The following is a 20,614-nucleotide window of genomic DNA, read 5'->3' as shown; positions in this document are numbered from 1 at the left end:
TCGACGCCTAAGCAGCTTCATTACAAGGCAAGACAACTCAACGCCTAAGAGGCATTTTTACTTGACAAGACAACTCGACGCCTAAGCAGCTTCATTACAAGGCAAGACAACTCAACGCCTAAGAGGCATTTTTACTTGACAAGACGACTCGACGCCTATTCAGCTTCATTACAAGGCAAGACAACTCAACGCCTAAGCTGCTTTTTTATAGGGCAAGACAACTCAACGCCTAAGAGGCATTTTTACTTGACAAGACGACTTGACGCCTATGCAGCTTCATTACAAGGCAAGACAACTCAACGCCTAAGAGGCATTTTTACTTGACAAGACGACTCGACGCCTATGCAGCTTCATTACAAGGCAAGACAACTCAACGCCTAAGCTGCTTTTTTATAGGGCAAGACAACTCGACGCCTAAGCAGCTTCATTACAAGGCAAGACAACTCAACGCCTAAGCTGCTTTTTTATAGGGCAAGACAACTCAACGCCTAAGAGGCATTTTTACTTGACAAGACGACTCGACGCCTATGCAGCTTCATTACAAGGCAAGACAACTCAACGCCTAAGAGGCATTTTTACTTGACAAGACGACTCGACGCCTATGCAGCTTCATTACAAGGCAAGACAACTCAACGCCTAAGCTGCTTTTTTATAGGGCAAGACAACTCGACGCCTAAGCAGCTTCATTACAAGGCAAGACAACTCAACGCCTAAGCTGCTTTTTTATAGGGCAAGACAACTCGACGCCTAAGCAGCTTCATTACAAGGCAAGACAACTCAACGCCTAAGCTGCTTTTTTATAGGGCAAGACAACTCAACGCCTAAGCGGCTTTCCTAGAAGACAAGACGACTCAACGCCTAAGCAGCTTTATTACAAGGCAAGACAACTCAACGCCTAAGCGGCTTTCCTACTTAGGCTGCTTTTTTATAGGGCAAGACAACTCGACGCCTAAGCAGCTTCATTACAAGGCAAGACAACTCAACGCCTAAGCGGCTTTCCTAGAAGACAAGACGACTCAACGCCTAAGCAGCTTTATTACAAGGCAAGACAACTCAACGCCTAAGCGGCTTTCCTACTTAGGCTGCTTTTTTATAGGGCAAGACAACTCGACGCCTAAGCAGCTTCATTACAAGGCAAGACAACTCAACGCCTAAGCGGCTTTCCTAGAAGACAAGACAACTCAACGCCTAAGCGGCTTTCCTACTTGACAAGACGACTCAACGCCTAAGAGGCTTTCCTAGAAGACAAGGCGACTCAACGCCTAAGCGGCTTTCCTACTTGACAAGACGACTCAACGCCTAAGAGGCTTTCCTAGAAGACAAGGCGACTCAACGCCTAAGCTGCTTTTTTATAGGGCAAGACAACTCAACGCCTAAGCGGCTTTCCTAGAAGACAAGACGACTCAACGCCTAAGCAGCTTCATTACAAGGCAAGACAACTCAACGCCTAAGCTGCTTTTTTATAGGGCAAGACAACTCGACGCCTAAGCAGCTTCATTACAATGCAAGACAACTCAACGCCTAAGAGGCTTTTTTACTTGACAAGACGACTCAACGCCTATGCAGCTTCATTACAAGGCAAGACAACTCAACGCCTAAGCGGCTTTCCTACTTGACAAGACGACTCAACGCCTAAGAGGCTTTCCTAGAAGACAAGGCGACTCAACGCCTAAGCGGCTTTCCTACTTGACAAGACGACTCAACGCCTAAGAGGCTTTCCTAGAAGACAAGGCGACTCAATGCCTAAGCGGCTTTCCTATATGGCAAGATGACTCAACACCTAAGCGGCTTTCCTCCATGGCAAGACAACTCAACGCCTAAGAAGCTTTATTACAAGGCAACTCAACGCCTAAGAGGCTATCCTAGAAGACAAGGCGACTCAACCCCTAAGCAGCTTCATTACAAGGCAAGACAACTCAACGCCTAAACGGCTTTACTACAAGGCAAGACGACTCGACGTCTAAGCAGCTTTCCTACATGGCAAGACGATTCAACGCTTAAACGGCTTTACTACAAGGCTAGACGACTCGATACCTAAGCGGTTTTACTACAAGGCAACACGACTCGACGCCCAAGTCGTCGCCACGCTACCTAACATATAATTAACAAGAAAACCCATGTTCTTATGTAAAAATACCTACTGATAGTGCAATATATACAGTATTACTATAATATATGTTCAGTAATATTACTCCAGTATTGCTTGATTAGCTCAGATGAGACAACACATATAAGTGATTGCTATCTGCAGGTTGTTGAATCATAACGCTACCAGCTTGTTATCTAATACATAGCGTGTATCTAAGTACAGTATTCTATCTTGTATTACAATACAGGAATTAACAAAAACAAATTTGTAAAAGAGCATATGGGGGAGATGCATTGTAACCTAACCTTTAACATAAGGTAGCATAGGGTGCTGATTCAAGGCTCCCATGAATTTAATAGTGAAATATAGAGGTATCGTAATTTTGGAGCTTATGATGGAAAATGGTCCCAGTGGTATTTTTGACTTTCAGATGAGCAACGAAAGCTATATATACATACAGTATAGAAGGCAGTGTGTTATAGATTTGTTTTCCAAAGTAGAGACATTAAAAGTGGGTCATATCAGTGATTGACGATAACTTCAATGAAGGTCAAATAACCGTCACTAACAACAACATTGTTAATGAATGTTCCAATTCAAGAACTATATAACCTTTTAAATAGTAGGTGTTCCAGTTTTGCCCCTTTGAATATTATCAGTCCTTTTGCCAAATAGGACCGCTTTTCTACAAAAGACCCCTAATTTAACTTTACGGAATGTGGTACATCCTATTTCATCTGGTGTTGGATGCCCTCCCTACCTAACCTAATTTACCCCGGGGGCACTGTAAATTACGTAATGTAACATTCCTTAATCTTAACCCTTTTACCCCCAAAGGACGTACTGATACGTTTCACAAAAGCCATCCCTTTACCCCCATGGACGTACCGGTACGTCCTTGCAAAAAAATGCTATAAATTTTTTTTTTTTCATATTTTTGATAATTTTTTGAGAAAATTCAGGCATTTTCCAAGAGAATGAGACCAACCTAACCTCTCTATGACAAAAATTAAGGCTATTAGAGCAATTTAAAAAAAATATACTGCAAAATGTGCTGGGGAAAAAATAACACCCTGGGGGTTAAGGTTTGGAAATTTCCAAAGAGCCTGGGGGTAAAAGGGTTAATCAGTAGGTGTTCCAGTTTTGCCCCCTTTAAAGGTTAAGAGCCCCCTTGCCAAATGGGACCTCTCTCCTACAAAAGACCCCTAATTTAACCTGACGGAATGTGGTACATCCTACCTCATCTGAGCTGGTGTTGAATGCCCTCCCTACCTAACCTAACTTAACTCGGGGGCACTGTAAATGAGGTAATGTAACATTCCTTAATCTTAAACTATTTGGATATTGGTATCTCCTAGCTCGGATCCTGCAGAGTTTTTGACCAGGCATGCTGAACCTGACCTACTGTATAGTGCCATAAATCTTAACTTTTTTATCAGTATCCATAAAGGACAAATTCATCTTTACTCTGAGACTAGTTTCCCACTGAGGTCTCCTGTTACTGATATCCAAAGGTAGGGCATTGTAAGGGGTTGCCTTTTTTATGTTGAAATCCATATGAAAACCCTAATTTCGAATTTAGAATAACTCGTGTATATATGGTTTTTAGAAAGGATGTCCAGTATATATGGTATTTTTGACACTTAGAATGGTAAAAATGAAGTGTTGTTAGGTAACTCGACAGAGATGTCACATAGAGCATTCACAGTTGGTTTTTTGTGTCCCATCTCACATTAGGGGAATTAGTAGAGACAATGATAGAACATGGAAAAACTCTAGCGGGACACATCAGAAATGCTTTGAAATTGAATTATAAGTTTTAAAGTCCCATACAGTATTCCATTGTTTCCTGATAGTTTATACAAATAATGAACTTGATAGGGCAGCGATGTTCATTGGAAATTATTTAGCACCATATAATGAGTGGGCCGCAGTCCCCAATTTCATGGTTAAAGTACTTGTCAGTGGTAACAAGGGTTGTCATAGAAGGAAATCCTCTTCGTTTGGCTGAAATATTAGAGTATGTTACTAAATAATATATACTCTATTTATAGATATAAAAGTAACCTGTACCTTATGTTTAATTTAAGTATAAGAAGGAAAAAACCCTGTGTTGTGGCCTAAATATGAAATGAAATAGGATAATTTATTTTGGCCAAGAGTGCGTCACATATACAAACAAAAAACTTGTTTGTTGTCCTTGCTTTGTCACAAATTATATATACAGTAAAATGTAAAATACAGTTGTATAGTAAGTTGTATTTGTATAAAGTAATGTACGGTACATTCCTAATTTATTTCTATTTTGACCCATATTTCCATGTTGAAAATTACCGGTTACAGTGTCGATTCCATATTTTTGTAACTAAGTTTGATTTGGTATATGGAGGCAGTATATTGCAAAGCATATTAGCAAGTTATCAGTATAGCTTTCATATATAGCTTAAATTTAAAATAAAATTTAGAAATAAAATTCCATGCTGGTACTTTATTAAGTTCGCCAATGCTTCTACTTTTTAATTTTGATTGACCAATCTGATTCTTTCAAAGCTTAAATCTTTCATATATACATTTTACCATGATCATTATCGTTGTTTTGGCATGGGATCGAAAGCACATCACTAGACGATTACTGAAAATTACGGGTTATAATTTAGATTCCTCTGTTTCGTATATAACAAGTTTGATTTGGTATATGAATACGGTGTAATGTAAATCATATCAGCGAGTTATCAGTGTATCTTTAATGCACAGCTTGAAAGAAACTTGAAGCCTATGAATAGATTTTGGGCTTGTACTCTTTGAAGATCACCAATGCTTTAACTTTTTCATTTTGATTTTCCAGTCTGAATCTTTGAGAGCTTAAATCTTTTATATCATACATTTTACCATGATCTGTAGCTCTGTTTTGGAAGGGGATTGAAAGCACATCATGAGACGATTGCTGAACATTCCAACGTTTCCTTTAAATTTGTTTAATGCGGTTTATTTGATTTCCAGGAAGATCCCCCAGAATCCGATGATTCCGACGAAGAAATTCCACCGGGAGGCATTCTCTTTCCAATGGTGGCCATCCAAGGTATGGAGTCGGGCGAGGAAGAGAACGGAGTCGAAGAAGACAATTCTTCCATCGGATCAAACGGACCCGATATCGAAGTACGTTGACTTTGTGGCTGATTGAATATTGAAGAGTGGCCTTCTGTCTTTCTTTTGGATGATTGATAATAATTGTCTCGCTGTTGTTCAGAAGTTTAACTCAGCACCAGTCATCGACATATTTTTATAAATTCTTTTCTTTTGTTCTTTTCAGGATGCCCTCAGTGAAGCAGACCTAACAGTAAATGAATCAGATGTAAGTACTTAATATTTTTTGAGACGTTCTTGATTTCAATAGTTTTACAGTACTTGGTGATAACATAAGTAGGTATAAATATGTGATTGGTAGGTCCTGATGAAGGTTTATGTGGCTTTGGTTAATATTGGTATTGTGCTTGAAATTGTAGCAAAAACCCAAAACCTGTCTGCACGTAACTACTTCCATTCCGTATTGAATGAAGCATAGGGTGTTTACTGAGAGGAGATGTTTTTGTGTCTCGTGAGGGCTCTGCAGTGTTACCTGGAGAGGACTCGATATCTCAGATAGAACCAAGAAGGCGGTGTCGAAGAACACACTTTATGCATTCGTGAAATGATTAATAGAGCGTATGCCTCGACCATTGAGAGGTCGAGGTACCGACTCTGACGAGAGCTCGCAAAGTCCAGGATATCTGTCTCACTTTGGGTAAAAATCTAGCAGTCCTCCAAGTGATGAAGCCAGAAGTTTGGGATAAGTTTGTTCTTGACCCCATGGAGGCCGCTCAAGTAGTTGTAGCCTAACTCTGACACGATAGAAAACATCTTGTCTTTGGTAATGTGTCAGTGTAAGTCTGGATGAAAGGTAGAATGACTGGTGCTTCTGTTGCTTCCATCCTTGCCATCTACTGCGGGTGAAGAGATTATACCTTTGCAGGCTTCATATGACATTGAAAGTGGTAAGCTACACTTCTTAGCTCCATTGTTATTAGACCAGATCTGTAAGAAGTATGGTGAAATGAATACCAAACCAATTGGTCATTATGCACCAGGTGATTCCTTCCTAACTGTATCTCCCCTTTGGCTTAGAAGGATTCCTTCATTAACTGAGTACCAGGTACATAACCAAGTAGAAGCTAAGCCTATTCATTCCCATGATGGGCTTCTAGGGAGTTGCTGGAGTCAACTCCCTGGCTCCTGTAGGGTACCAAGAGATTGGCATATATCAGGGAAGAGAAAAGCCAATCAGTTTGGTTCCAGCGGGACCTTCTACCACCAATATGTGAGTCTCTCTATTTTAAAGAACAAAAGGTTTCTATTTTAGTAGGAACCAATAAGAAATAAATAACTTCTATTTTTCCTAGCTGTACAAACGTGCATCCTTTAAAGTTAAACTTTCCACTTCAAACACTCCTATCAGAGCGAAGTCTGATGGGAAGATGGGCGTGTGTAATCACCTCTGCTATCTTGTTAATGAATTTAACCCTTTTACCCCCAAAGGACGTACTGGTACGTTTCACAAAACTCATCCCTTTACCCCCATGGACGTACCGGTACGTCCTTGCAAAAAACTGCTATTTACATTTATTTTTGCATATTTTTGATCATTTTTTTGAGAAACTTCAGGCATTTTCCAAGAGAATGAGACCAACCTGACCTCTCGATGACGAAAATTAACGCTGTTAACGCAATTTTAAAAAAAATATACTGCAAAATGAGCTTGAAAAAAAAAGATAACCCCTTGGGGTTAAGGGTTGGAAAGTTCCAAATAGCCTGGGGGTAAAAGGGTTAATGATTGTTCCAGTACCTCTGAAAATATTCCCCATTTAAAGGACTATTTTGTTGCTAGGAAAAATACAAATTACTTTTTAAGAATATTTTTATTTACATATTCACACTTGTTTACATTAGAAGCAATAATAGTAGCATTCACATTTATTGAGAACATTACTAAGTTTTGTCATCGTTATATCTTAAGAATTATTGGTAATGATCTGTATTCAAATATTTGATTTTTATAGTTTTGGTTTTTTCATAACTATATTTATTTGGTTTACATGTGTTTCCTGGTTCTGCCTCTTTATTTTTCGTATAGCGTTATGTAACGTTTTGATATGCAAGGAAATGACATTCAGGCTCATTTCCTTGAAATGTAATTCATTGCTGTAACTTGTTGGTTTAAAGAAATACTTCTTAATAAAGTTTTAATTTTGGTTGGATAAAATTAATGCAAATTGTAACCCTGTGAGGGAAGCATGAATAATCTTACTGGTTTTAGTGATGCATCTAGATGCTTCAGTCATTTGAAGCCGCTGAAATGCTGTTAGTATCGTGTAATCACTTGGGGAACTATGCTATACCCGCAGAGCGACAGCGACTCGTCAGTGCCCGACACCACCATCGAGGAGGTCTTTGGTATCAAACCTTCAATCGAAGCACACAGGGACCATCCCCCAGACATTGTTTGCGATTCTAGCGCAGTCGACATATGCTTTCATCCCGAGCTGGAACTGCTGTCGGCTGCCACCATGGATGGAGAAATCATTATGTAAGTAATGTGGTCTTTGGGAGGAATATTACTAGTATTTTCCTTTATAACATCTGTGTTCCTGGGATGTATAGGTTAACTATGACTAGATTGTGGAATGATCTTCCTAATCTGGCAGTTGAATCTGTGAAACCAGTAGTTCATACATCCAGCGAATGTTTTTATGTTGAACAGGCTGACATGAGTCTCTCTTTATACTGTAGTTTATATATAACAGATCTATTTTAACATTGTTAATGATCTTTAAATATTATATATTGATTATTCATTACTTGTAGTTTATTTCCTTATTTACACTTTATGTTGAACAGGCTGACATGAGTCTCTCTTTATACTGTAGTTTATATATAACAAATCTATTTTAACATTGTTAATGCATTGTCAATGATCTTAAAATATTATATATTGATTATTCATTACTTGTAGTTTATTTCCTTATTTACTTTTCTCATTGGGCTATTTTTTCTAGTTGTGTTCCTTGGCCTTATAGCATCCTGTTTTTCCAACTAGGGTTGTAGTATAGCCGGTAATAATGATGATGATGATAGTAACAACTGTGATAATAATACTAAATAAAATGCAGTTTGTTTGATAGGTCCTATGAAGTTTAAAAGTGGTTTAATGATGCATAAATGGGGCTTAAAGTCACTGCTTCATGAGAGGTTAATTATTATACTTATAAATGTTGATTTTTAATAAACCAGTAAAGTTTTATGTTCAAGATAAAGTAAATAATTTGTTGCTATATCAGTTGTATTAATTAGTAAGTCATTATTTTACAGTTTGGATTATTCTACTGTTTATATTTTAGATATCGGTACAGTCGAGACTCAACAGAAGAAGTGACGAGGTTCTCCCACCACGACAAACCGTGCCGCACCGTGTGCTATAGTTCCGACGGCAAAGTTCTCTACAGTGTCAGTAAGGACCAGTCGTTAGCTATAGTAGACATACAAAACTCTTCCTTGAAGTCACACTACAAAGAAGCTCACGAAGCTAGCATATACAGCTTCGTGGAAATCGACGAAAATATATGTGCCACAGGGGACGACGACGGTGTCGTCAAGCTGTGGGATTTAAGAAAAGACAGGTCTATATTCAGTTACAAATGCGGCGAACAGACGGTCCATTCTCTGTATGGCGACAAAAAGTACTTAGCAGCGTCCCTCTGTGACGGGTCGCTGTCGGGCATCAACGTACGGGCAAGGCGGCTGGAGGCCCAGGTAAGGTCTTGTATGCGTTATGTTTTGGTGTATGATAATAATAATTTATTTCCAATTATTTTTAATAAATTAGTCTAAAGCATCATGTAAAAGGATACTGTACATATTTTCCAAATTATGCGGACAAATAAGATGTCTAAAATACCTTTAGGTACATAATCAGGGTTCTTAAGAAATATTGACTGAACAGTATATACATAGAGTTAAAACCAAAAAACACAGATACAGTAGCCATAATAATCGTTTTAAGCTGAACAGTTTCTTCCTTTTGGGTGTCTAAATGCAGATACAAATTCTAGTGCTGGACTTGAAACTACAATTTGTTTATGACAACCTATTAATTACAAGATGCCTTATGTACCGAAATGACTATTGGTTTTACCAATGTATTTCTATATTCTGGAAAAAAGATGTTTGCTCTATCTAGGCCAACCTTCCCTGAAGGCTGGGCAGCACCTGCACTCGTTTTGTTATGCAATAGAACTAAAACTCCCACTCCTGTAGGTTTAGAAATCAGCCAGAAATATGAAGGAGGTTGGTCGGGTGGCTTATTGAGCCGTCAGAGCAGTCCCACAAGGTGCATATCTGCTCGTCTAGTACTGTGATACGGTCTCCTTTCATTTTTTGAGAAGGGTTACATTTATTCTTTTGTATCGTCTTTTTAATAGTTTGGGAAATGGCCCTAATAAGTGGTAAATGAATGATCATGATTAGTAATACTGTAGTCTATTATACATACATATACCAAGGCACTTCCCCCAATTTTGGGGGTAGCCAACATCAAAAGAATGAAAAAAAGGGGACCTTTCCTCTCTATGTTCCTCCCAGTCTGACAAGGGACTCGACCGAGTTCGGCTGGTACTGCTAGGGTGCCACAGCCCACCCTCCCCCGTCATCCACCACAGATGAAGCTTTACAACGCTGAATCCCCTACTGCTGCTACCTACGCGGTCATCCAAGGCGACCGAAGGAAGCAGCAGGCCCCACCGGAACTGCGACACAGTCGCTCGCCATTCGTTCCTATTTCTAGCATGCTCTCTTGAATCTCTCACATGTATCCTCCTATCACCCAAAGCTTACTTCACTCCATCCATCTACCCAAACCTTGGCCTTTCTCTTGTACTTCTCCCATCTTCCTCTATTATATCTCTGATAAATTCTGTTGCATATTTGATTATGAACTTTCATGACAACAGTGTCCTTATGTCACTGACTGTTTGATAGCCTTGTTTTAGTTGTTGTCACTGAGTGGTCCTGTAATGAGGCTGAGAATATTTCTATTTTCAAGGAGAATAGGCAGACTTCATGATTAATAGATTATGGTACCAGTCACAAAATCAAGAATGATGGATACCCTGATTATAAAAAACAAAACATGGAAAATTAGCATATGATAATAAAGCATAATTCAAAATGCCAAAGTTATTTGGAAGAATGAATACCTTTGTATTTGGATGGGAAATAAAAAAAGACAACAAATTAGGGTTATGGACAAACAGATCTTGATAAATTGCGCTCTCAGTTGGTGGTTAGGATACATGTAGGCAATCTGCCGTCATTTTTGAGGGAATACTAAGTGTGATGCACTACAGAATATGCTAGTTCATATAAACAAACTTTTGTATCATATCACTATTTGAAAGTATGGTAATCATGAGTGATAGTGAGGAAACTACATTATACAACTATGCTTTACAAACTAACCAACTGATTATCATGGTGAAAATGGACTGGTGCAAATACAGTATTTGGAGAAACGGGAAGCCTATCATCTTTGGAAAGGCAACAGATCAGATTTGACTTGGAATAACTATAAATAGTTAAGATCTGTTGCTTAGAGAGTTTATGATCATGAAGCTGTAAGTCAGAATTTTGTAAAATTTTGTCTTAGGGTAGGCCTAACCTGAATCCCATGCCTATGATTTTCAGCTACAAAAGTCAACAAATAGTCGGGTTTCAAATGAAATAGATATCAGGTTATTACAAATGTTTGTTTGCTTACTGTATTGAATGGTATACTGTTTCATTTCAGTATTTCTTTATCTTATCTTTGTTATTTTCATTTTGATTTGTGTTTGTATGACGAATGAGTACCTTCTGTATAGATAATCACTTGAAATAATGATTTGTCTTCTGTGTTGTCAATATAAATTATTTTTATTCGTAAATTCATTTTATCCACCACTTATGAAGCTTGTCAGGCTGGGAGGAATGTGAGAGAGGAAAGGTCCCCTTTTTTCATTTGTTTGATGTGGGCTACCCCCTAAAATTGGGGGAAGTGTCTTGGTATATGTATGTACGTATTCATAAAAATTTTTCTTTTCAGTCAGAAATGTACGAAAGCGAGCTAACTGCCATGACCCTCGTCCGCGACGATTCCCGCCTTGTGGTGGGATCCGGCGAAGGGGTCATGTTCATCTTCAAGTGGGGAGACTTCGGCTTTCACATCGATCGGTATGCCGGCCATCCCGGACAGATTAACTGCCTCGTTCCAATCGGCGACAGGATGCTGGTGACAGGATGTGAAGATGGAAACATCAGGTAATGATCTGCAGTTTGAGTTCTTTTCCGGTGTACGTGTGGTCGTCCGCAATTGACGTGTCGAATGCGTACGGTATTTGTTTCAATGTTTCTCTGTGCCTCTGCATATATCTTTTACTACAAGTTGAACATTCTTGGTATTAAAGTGTATCGTTGTTGAATCCATAAGCCAGAAAAATCAGGCCGTCAGTGTAAAAAAAGATTGGGTGATCAGATGATAATACAATTTAAAATTTTTCCATTTTCCTGAAAACCTTTGTTAATCTATTCTTCAGTTTTGAAGTTCTCACTATCCCTTTTCTTGATACTATGGGTCAATGGTGGGGAGGATGGACATGTATTTGAACTTTAGTTAACTATGGAAATAAAAAATGTCATTATTAAAAGTCCAATTATTTCCATGAATCTCCACTGATGTTCATATTGTTGACTACCACACACTGTTGGAGGTGGGACTCAATTGAAGGAAAGGGAAGGATAATTTTAAGCACAAGTAAGGCTTAGGTTGCTAGTCTAGAATATTATGATAAACCATTCAAACTATGGTTTGAAATACGGAGTTCCAGGTTGTTTACTAAAGTAAATAAGAATGAATTACTGTAGTGTAGATTGGCTTCAAGTTAATATCTTGTATATACATACTTAATACGCCTTTATGCTGCTTGAAACTTTCCAGAGAACAATTTCCAAAAAAAAAATCAGTATGTGCTACACTCCTAATATTTACATTCACTCTCAAGCATTGATTTTTGGATCTAATTCCTTGTGCACTTCTGTAATCAAATTTTAACAAGGAATGTCCAAGCCTTTTTGAATAGCAAGCGATTATGAACCCTCAGCCCCCAGAACAAAGTAGGGACACTACATCACTTTAAAGGTTTAAAGGTCGCTCATGAATGGCAAAGGCAAGGGACAGTGACATTGCCCTAGCAATCAGGACAATGCCCTAGAGACTGACCATATATTATATGATCAGCGCCCAAGCCTCCTCTCCACCCAAGCTAGGACCAGGGAGGGCCAGGCAGTGGCTGCTGATGACTCGGCAGATAGACCTATAGGCTCCCCCAAACCCCCCAACCTTAGCTCACAAGGATGGTAAGGTTGCAGACACTAATGGCACTAACGAGGCTGTACGTCTCTTATTGGACAACAATCTATTCTCTACTGAACTGCCTTCACCTAATTTTAGTGAACGGTTGATCAAAAATTGAATTAGACTCCTAGTCTTGAAAACATGTTGGACCGAAGTCTTAAAAACATTTTGGACCTGAAGAAAGTTGAAAGAGACGAGATCATATTATGTTCTCCAAAGCTTACCTTAATCTACATCATCTGTATTTCACTTCGCTTTTAGCCAATGCTAATTCCTACAGAATGCTAACTGTCACTGAATGGCGTAGATGATCCACTAGGTACTACTTGAGCATATTTTATACCTCAAATATTATTGTGAATATAGTATATATTTTATTATTGTTATTATTATTATTATTATTATTATTATTATTATTATTATTACAAGCTAAACTATATCCCTAGTTGGAAAAGCAGTAGTTTTATTTATTTCTTAATTTTCTTTCACCACTGGGCTATTTTTCACTGTTGGAACCTTTTGGCTTATATAGGTACACTGGATTGTAAAACTATTGGTGCTAAGGGATTTGATATGTACTGAAAGAATTCATTTAAGCGCAGGTGTCATGGGAGGGAAGGGTTAGTATGCCTGGCTGTGGGTGCTTCGAAAGGACCGAATGTAGTTACTGTATACTGAAACTGAAAGTTAATGTCGGATAACAGGAGCATATGTCTGTCAGTTGTGATGGAAACATCACAGTCAATGCTCGAAGCCATCGTTGAAACACTACCATATGCCATATATTCGTAAGGGGATATCAGTAGTCATACAAATTGGCACCGATAATTTTTCAATCCAGTGGATTTAGACTTTGAGCAGATGGTTAAGAGAACTCATAACTCATCTTGCAACTTTAAGATGTAATAGCTTATCTTATAAGAAAAAAATTTGAATTATGAAACCTTTAATTTTATGTCTATGAATGTATGGAAATACAGGTTGTTTTGTTAACCCTTTTACCCCCAGGCTATTTGGAACTTTTCAACCCTTAACCCCCAGGCGTTTTTTTTTTTCAAGCACATTTTGCAATATATATTTTTTAACCCTGGATAGGTACGGTGGGTCGTTTGCGACCCCGAGCGTCAAAAAAAAACAGGTTTTTCTCACGTGACTCACCCCTGTGACTGAATTTGTGGGTGATCGACCTGCAGGAGGTGTCTCCCCTACACGCTCTAGTAGTGTCCAGATGTGCATTGCTGTAGCTGTACTCCTTCCCCGATTTCTGAGACGTGTCGGGGTCGTTCGCGTCCGAGTTTACCCTTCTGAGGTAGTTTGCATAATTATCAAAGTTATTACGTATTATGAAATTGTCGTAGAATGGTGCAACTTGTATAGGTTATCAGTTGTGGAAAGTCTTGGTGGATTGTTTGGCTACCATGTGCATGTTTTTTTTTTTAGTTAAAATGTCGTTCATCACCACGAGGACCATTTTACCGCGAGTGCCCCTTTTTCATTTTTTTTCATTTTTTTGCCAAGTCATTTTTCCGTAAGATATTGCCAAATAGTGTCGTAAAACTTTTGCTTGTTTAGTGTTGGAAAGTGTGTCTAGATGATCTGGCTACCCATGCATGACTTTGTTTTTGTCAGATACGACGTAGTTATTGGTATATTGGGTATTTAACTGCGGTTACCAATTTCTGTTTTTTTTTCAATATTTGTAAAAATTACTACGTAGTAAGGAATTGCCGTATATTATTGATTTTTTTTTCATGTTTATGTGTTAGAAAGTGTGCCTTGATGGTTGGGCTAACACGTGCATGTCTTTTTTTTTATCTGAGATGTCGTTTATTAGAATGTCGGGCATTTTACCGCGAGTGTCCCTTTTTAATTTTTTTTAAATTTTTTTGCCAAGTCATTTTTCCGTAAGATATTGCGGAATAGTGTCGTAAAACTTTTGCTTTTTTAATGTTGGAAAGTGTGTCTAGATGATCTGGCTACCCATGCGTGATTTTGTTTTTGTCAGATACGACGTAGTTATTGATATATTGGGTATTTAACTGCGGTTGCCAATTTCTGTTTTTTTTTCAATATTTGTAAAAATTTACTACGTAGTAAGGAATTGCCGTATATTATTGATTTTTTTTTCATGTTTGTGTTAGAAAGTGTGCCTTGATGGTTGGGCTAACACGTGCATGTCTTTTTTTTTATCTGAGATGCCGTATATTAGAATGTTGGGCATTTTTCCGCGAGTGCCCCTTTTTATTTGTTTTGCATTTTTTTGCTTAGTCATGTTACCGTAAGGAATTGGCAAGTAGTGTCGCAAAACTTATATTTTTATAGTGTTGGAAAGTGTTTCTAGATGATCTGGCTACCCATGCCTATTTTTTTTTTAGCCAGATATGGCGTATATATAAGTATGTGTTCGATTTTCCTGTGATTGCCATTTTTTCGTTTTTTCCCATTTCTTTCAAAATTACTACGTACTAAGGAACTATCACAGAGTAATATTTCATTTATATGTTTATTTGTCGGAAAATATGCCTTGATGGTTTGCCTAGCACGTGGCTGAAATTTTTTTTTTCTGAAATGCCGTATATTAGAATGGCCATTTTTCCACGAGTGCCCCTTTTTATTTGTTTTGCATTTTTTTGCTTAGTCATGTTACCGTAAGGAATTGGCAAGTAGTGTCGCAAAACTTATATTTTTATAGTGTTGGAAAGTGTTTCTAGATGATCTGGCTACCCATGCCTATCTTTTTTTTAGCCAGATATGGCGTATATATAGGTATGTGCCATTTTTTCGTTTTTTCCCAATTCTTTCAAAATTACTACGTACTAAGGAACTATCACAGAGTAATGATTCCTCTAGATGTTTATTTGTCGGAAAATTTTGTTTACTTTTTTTTTTATTGAATATCATCAAATTTTTTTAGCTAAAATATTGTTTTACATTTTTTTTTTCGATTTTATTTCCCTTCAAAAAAATTTTTTTGGGTCAGAATTTTAATTTTATAGTCGTAAAATAATCGACAATTATCCAGCAACCCACCATACAATTTTTATGCATATCCAATAATAATTAGATTAGTAAATAACACCTTGAAATTGACATACCCTTCCTACATTTCAAGTGGCAGATTAGGGAGTCTGAGTCAGTGTGGTTGGCGGCCATTTTGTGGACATATCCGAAGCGTAAGCTGCCCTATCTATATATATTCTTGTTCCCTATAGAATTTGTGATATTTTGGTATATTTTTACCTGCATAAATATCATATTATATATTAAATATATGTATTTTTTTACGAAATTTCCAAGTACTCAAAAAATTACCTTTAGATATGGCCCCTGATATAAATGTAATTTACAAAATAATGAAGATTTTTTTACATATTTCTATTTTAGGATAACATATGTTTATTCCCTAAAAAAATTAGCCACTTCCTATTTCATTTGGGTACCCAAAAAAATTCATGAAATTTGGACAATTTTTTTTGGCTGAAAAAAGTTACCCTTTTTTTCTCATTTCAGATCTTCACCTCCATGGGTCTGACTTCATCCAAAATACATCAAGATGTGTCCTAAACATTCAAGAATCAATTCCTAAAAGGATTTGTGTATATATGTATAAACTTTTTTTTTATGAATTTTTATGTCAGGTCTTTTTTTTTTCTACTTATTTTTTTAAAATATTTATAATAAATAGTTTTTCTGCAGATGAGTAGTATTTATCTTTACAGTTGTTTTAAGCATTCATTGAAGTTTTTTTTGGCAAAAGAAAAAAGGAAGTTACTACAAAAACTGATTTTTCAAGAATTTTTTTTGGCGTCGGGGTCGTTCGCGTCCGAGTATACCCTTAAAGGGGTGTCCGAGGACCGTACCTATCCAGGGTTAAATTACTCTAACAACCTTAATTTTCATCATAGAGAGGTCAGGTTGGTCTCCTTCTTTTGGAAAAGGTCTGAAGTTTCTCATAAAGTTATCAAAAATATGCAAAAAAAAATGTAAATAGCAGTTTTTTGCAAGGACGCACTGGTATGTCCATGGGGGTAAAGGGATGAGTTTTGTGAAACGTACCAGTATATCCATTGGGGGTAAAAGGGTTAAGATTATGTTTTATAAGTTTAATTTTCATTGGAGTAAATTCTTGGGACATAAGATGACCTGTAATTGTAAACATATTCGATTTTCCTCCCCTCAGAGCTGTGCATCTCTACGCTCATAGATTTGTCGGCATTGTTGGGCAGCACAAGAGATTCGGTGTTGAAAATATATCGGTCTCAAATGACGGCATCTTTTTGGCTTCCTGTGCCATGGATGACGTGATACGTTTTTGGAACATCAGTTACCTGTATGATGTCGAAGTGGATGGTACATTGAAGGTAAGTATAATTTTTTAAAGTAATCATCATAGTTATAGATATCTGTCTGTTTTAAGTATGGCAAACTGTCCTAAAATATGGCTATTTATCATCCAGAAACCTAGCTGTTTGTCTTCTAGTTTTGTTCCGACGTAGATACAAACCCTCTGACAAGTTTGTTATATTACTCTAAAATTTGGCTATATAACATCTTGAAATTTGGCTATTTATCATCCCAAAATAGGCGGTTTTTCATCCTGAAATCTAATGTTTCATCCTGAAATTTTGCTATTTTTCCTACTGAAATCTGGCTATCTATCTGAAAATATGGATGTATATCTTCCTCCCTATTAACGCAAAGGGCCTAGGTTACATTTTTCCAGTCATCTCTATCTTGAGCTTTTAATCAATACTTCTCCTTTTATCATCTCCTACTTCACGGTTCATAACCCTCAGCCAAGTAGGCCTGGGTCTTCCAACTCTAAACTTTTATCTCATAGGAATACTAATTGTTCATCAAAAGACTTAACACTACACAGTATTCTAGAAATTTCATTCCAGGTATTACCAGATTATGGAATGAACTTTCTAATCTGGTAGTTGATTCTGTGAACTTCGGAAGTTCAAACTTACAGTGAAGATTTTTATGATGAGATTAACAAAAGTTCTTCTTCAGAGTTTATAAATGACAGATATATTTTAACGTTGCTACTGATTTTAAGAAAATATTTTTTATTCATTACTTTTCATATATAGTTTATTTCTTTATTTCCTTTCTTTCTTGTTATTTTCCCTGTTGGAAGACTTGGGCTTGCAAGCATTCTGCTTTTCCAACTATGGTTGTAGCTTAGCTAGAAATGATGATGATAACTGAAGGGGTTTTCCCCAGTTGCATTTGGGTACTGAAGGGCTTCACAAGCCCCAGCATTGGGCTGTATAAACTAAATTCATAAATCCAATCTAATCCTGAGAAGAGATGTTTCAGAGAATCTCTATTATCGTGCAGTGTGTGCCACTTGTAAGTGGTAACCTTCTGGGCAACGTGATTTAATTAAAAATTCAATTCATCCTTTTTCAAACCTCATTGCCAACACTATAAGTAGGTTCTTTTGCTCTCCATTTATTATTAGGAAGTGTTCTTCATTGACTCTTACCAGCTGTGCATTATAAAGTCTGAATGCCAGTCTTACGTTTTAGTTATCTGAAAGCCCACTTACATTATTACTGTAGTAAATCTCGCCCTACTTTTCTCCAGTTATTTTTAGGAAGTGTTCTTCATTAATTCTCTCACCAGCTGTGTATTGTAAAATCTGAATGCCAGTCTTACGTTTTAGTAATCTGAATGTCCACTTATATTATTACAGTAGTAGGTCTTCTCGCCACACTTGTACTATAAATATAGCAAGGGAACTAGTAAAATCAAGCTGAAATTCAGTCATAGAACAGTCTTCTCTTGCCTTTCGGCCTTTTTGTATTTTTCATTTTCATATGAAGGTTTCTAGGGCTCTTTAATACATTTTCGGGAGAACTTCAAAAGTTCAAACTTGTAGCAAATCTTTTTATTTTGAACAGGCTGACATAAGTTTTTTTATATAGTTTATATATGAAGTATCTTTTTAAATTTTATTACTGTTTTTATAATATTTTATTTGAATTGTTCATTATTTCTCAGGTCGTTTGTTTATTTCCTTATTCCTTTCCTCACTGGGCTATTTTACCCTGTTGGAGTCCTTGGGCTTATAGCATCTTGCTTTTCTAACTAGGGTTGTAGCTTAGCTAGTAATAATAATAATAATAATAATAATAATAATAACTGGCATCTTTTTGGGTTGCTGTGGCCTGATAGGTAACGTCTCTGCCTGGTGTTTGCCAGTCGGGGGTTCGAGTCCCGCTCAGACTCGTTAGTGCCATTAGTGTCAGGAACCTTACCATCCTTGTGAGCTAAGGTTGGGGGTGTTTGGGGGAGCCTATAGGTCTATCTGCTGAGTCATCAGTAGCCACTGCCTGGCCCTCCCTGATCGTAGCTTGGGTGGAGAGGAGGCTTGGGCACTGATCATATTACATATGGTCAGTCTCTAGGGCATTGTCCTAATTGCTAGGGCAATGTCACTTTCCCTTGCCTCTGCCATTCATGAGCGACCTTTAAACCTTTAAACCTTGTGGTTCAAAGTAACCTTTACTTACTTTGAATGTACAGTAGATGCTTCCACATCCTAAGTGCTGGTGTACCTTTGTTGTCATGTCTTTTGGTAAACTATAATTATCAGCCAGCATTTTTCCATGGTCAAATATATATATCTGTTTTTCTAGTACTGTACAATGTACAGTATGTCATGTAACAATTATTGAAGGATTATGGCCTTAGGATTTGAATATGCTTGCAATGCTGGATGCTTTTTTTACATGATTATTATTATTACTAGCCAAGCTACAACCCTAGTTGGAAAAACAAGATGCTATTAGCCCAAGGGCTCCAATAGGGAAAAATAGCCCAGTGAGGAAAGGAAATAAGGAAATAAATAGATGATGAGAACAAATTAACAGTAAATCATTCTAAAAACAGTAACAGCGTCAAAATAGATATGTCATATATAAACTATAAAAATACTCATGTCAGCCTGGTCAACATAACATTTGCTCCAATTTTGAACTTTTGAAGTTTAATAGTTTAGCATTTTGGGAATATAAAATGCATGATTTATAGAATTATGGTGGGTTTGTAATACAGTGCTTTTTGGATTGGCAGTCATGACTTAATAATTTGTTAACTCTTTTACCCCCAGGCTATTTGGAAATTTCCAACCCTTAACCCCCAGGGGGGTTATTTTTTTCCCAGCACATTTTGCAGTATATATTTTTTTTAAATTGCTCTAACAGCCTTAATTTTTGTCATAGAAAGGTCAGGTTGGTCTCATTCTCTTGGAAAATGCCTGAATTTTCTCAAAAAATTTTCAAAAATATGAAGAAAAAAAAATTTGTATAGCATTTTTTTGCAAGGACGTACCGGTACGTCCATGGGGGTAAAGGGATGGCTTTTGTGAAACGTACCAGTACGTCCTTTGGGGGTAAAAGGGTTATCACTTGTTTCAAAATTTTGATAATTCCTTCCATGCTATAAATGGTATTGTTGTTTTGGTAATTTTATACTTCACTATGTTTGAAACTTGACGTTAGGGAATTATTAGCCGTGTCGAGTTGAATTTGTAAGCATTTCATGCCATTGTTTTTTTCAGGGCCACAAGAAGCACGACAAGGGATTCAACCTTGAATCCTCAAAACGGCGGAACCGCTGCGATTTCTTTTCGGATATCCCCGAACAGATGGAATCCGATGATGAAGGGGGCCCAGTGGCGGGCCCAAGCCACACTACAGATTAATATTCCCGGTCCTTTTTATTTAACTAACGACATACAGGTACAGTCTAAAAGTAATTTACAAAATATATCTTCTGTTAAAAGAATAAAGAATTTAGAGTTTGTATAGTGTACTTTCAAAGTCCTCTAAAACCAAATAGTTTTAAAAGCCATTAATTTCATTATTTAAAGAATTTAGAGTTTGTATAGTGTACTTTCAAAGTCCTCTAAAACCAACTAGTTTTGAAAACCATTAAGTTCATTATTTGTGTTCAATTTCCTAACCTTTAGAGGATTAGAGAACACCTAAGTCAATTTACACTCAGTAGTTAAAATGGCAGTCAGGACATAATTG

The 20,614-nt window shown here is 37.2% G+C and overlaps 1 protein-coding gene across 1 annotated transcript; it reads left to right on the top strand.

Moving 5' to 3' along the window:
* Nucleotides 1–5,063: 5,063 nt before the first annotated feature.
* On the top strand, nucleotides 5,064–20,382 carry LOC137635559 (WD repeat-containing protein 55 homolog). The gene is made up of 7 exons (XM_068368027.1): nucleotides 5,064–5,245; nucleotides 5,400–5,441; nucleotides 7,528–7,709; nucleotides 8,521–8,932; nucleotides 11,259–11,473; nucleotides 16,747–16,927; nucleotides 20,140–20,382. The coding sequence occupies exons 1-7, from the start codon at nucleotides 5,153–5,155 to the stop codon at nucleotides 20,281–20,283; spliced, it is 1,269 nt and encodes a 422-aa protein (XP_068224128.1). The 5' UTR covers nucleotides 5,064–5,152; the 3' UTR covers nucleotides 20,284–20,382.
* The last annotated feature ends 232 nt before the right edge of the window (nucleotides 20,383–20,614 follow it).

This window comes from Palaemon carinicauda, unplaced genomic scaffold (assembly GCF_036898095.1).
Source record: "Palaemon carinicauda isolate YSFRI2023 unplaced genomic scaffold, ASM3689809v2 scaffold140, whole genome shotgun sequence".
Lineage (NCBI taxonomy): Eukaryota > Metazoa > Arthropoda > Malacostraca > Decapoda > Palaemonidae > Palaemon > Palaemon carinicauda.
Note: the sequence above shows the minus strand (reverse complement) of the source record. Positions and strands in the feature narration are given on the sequence as shown.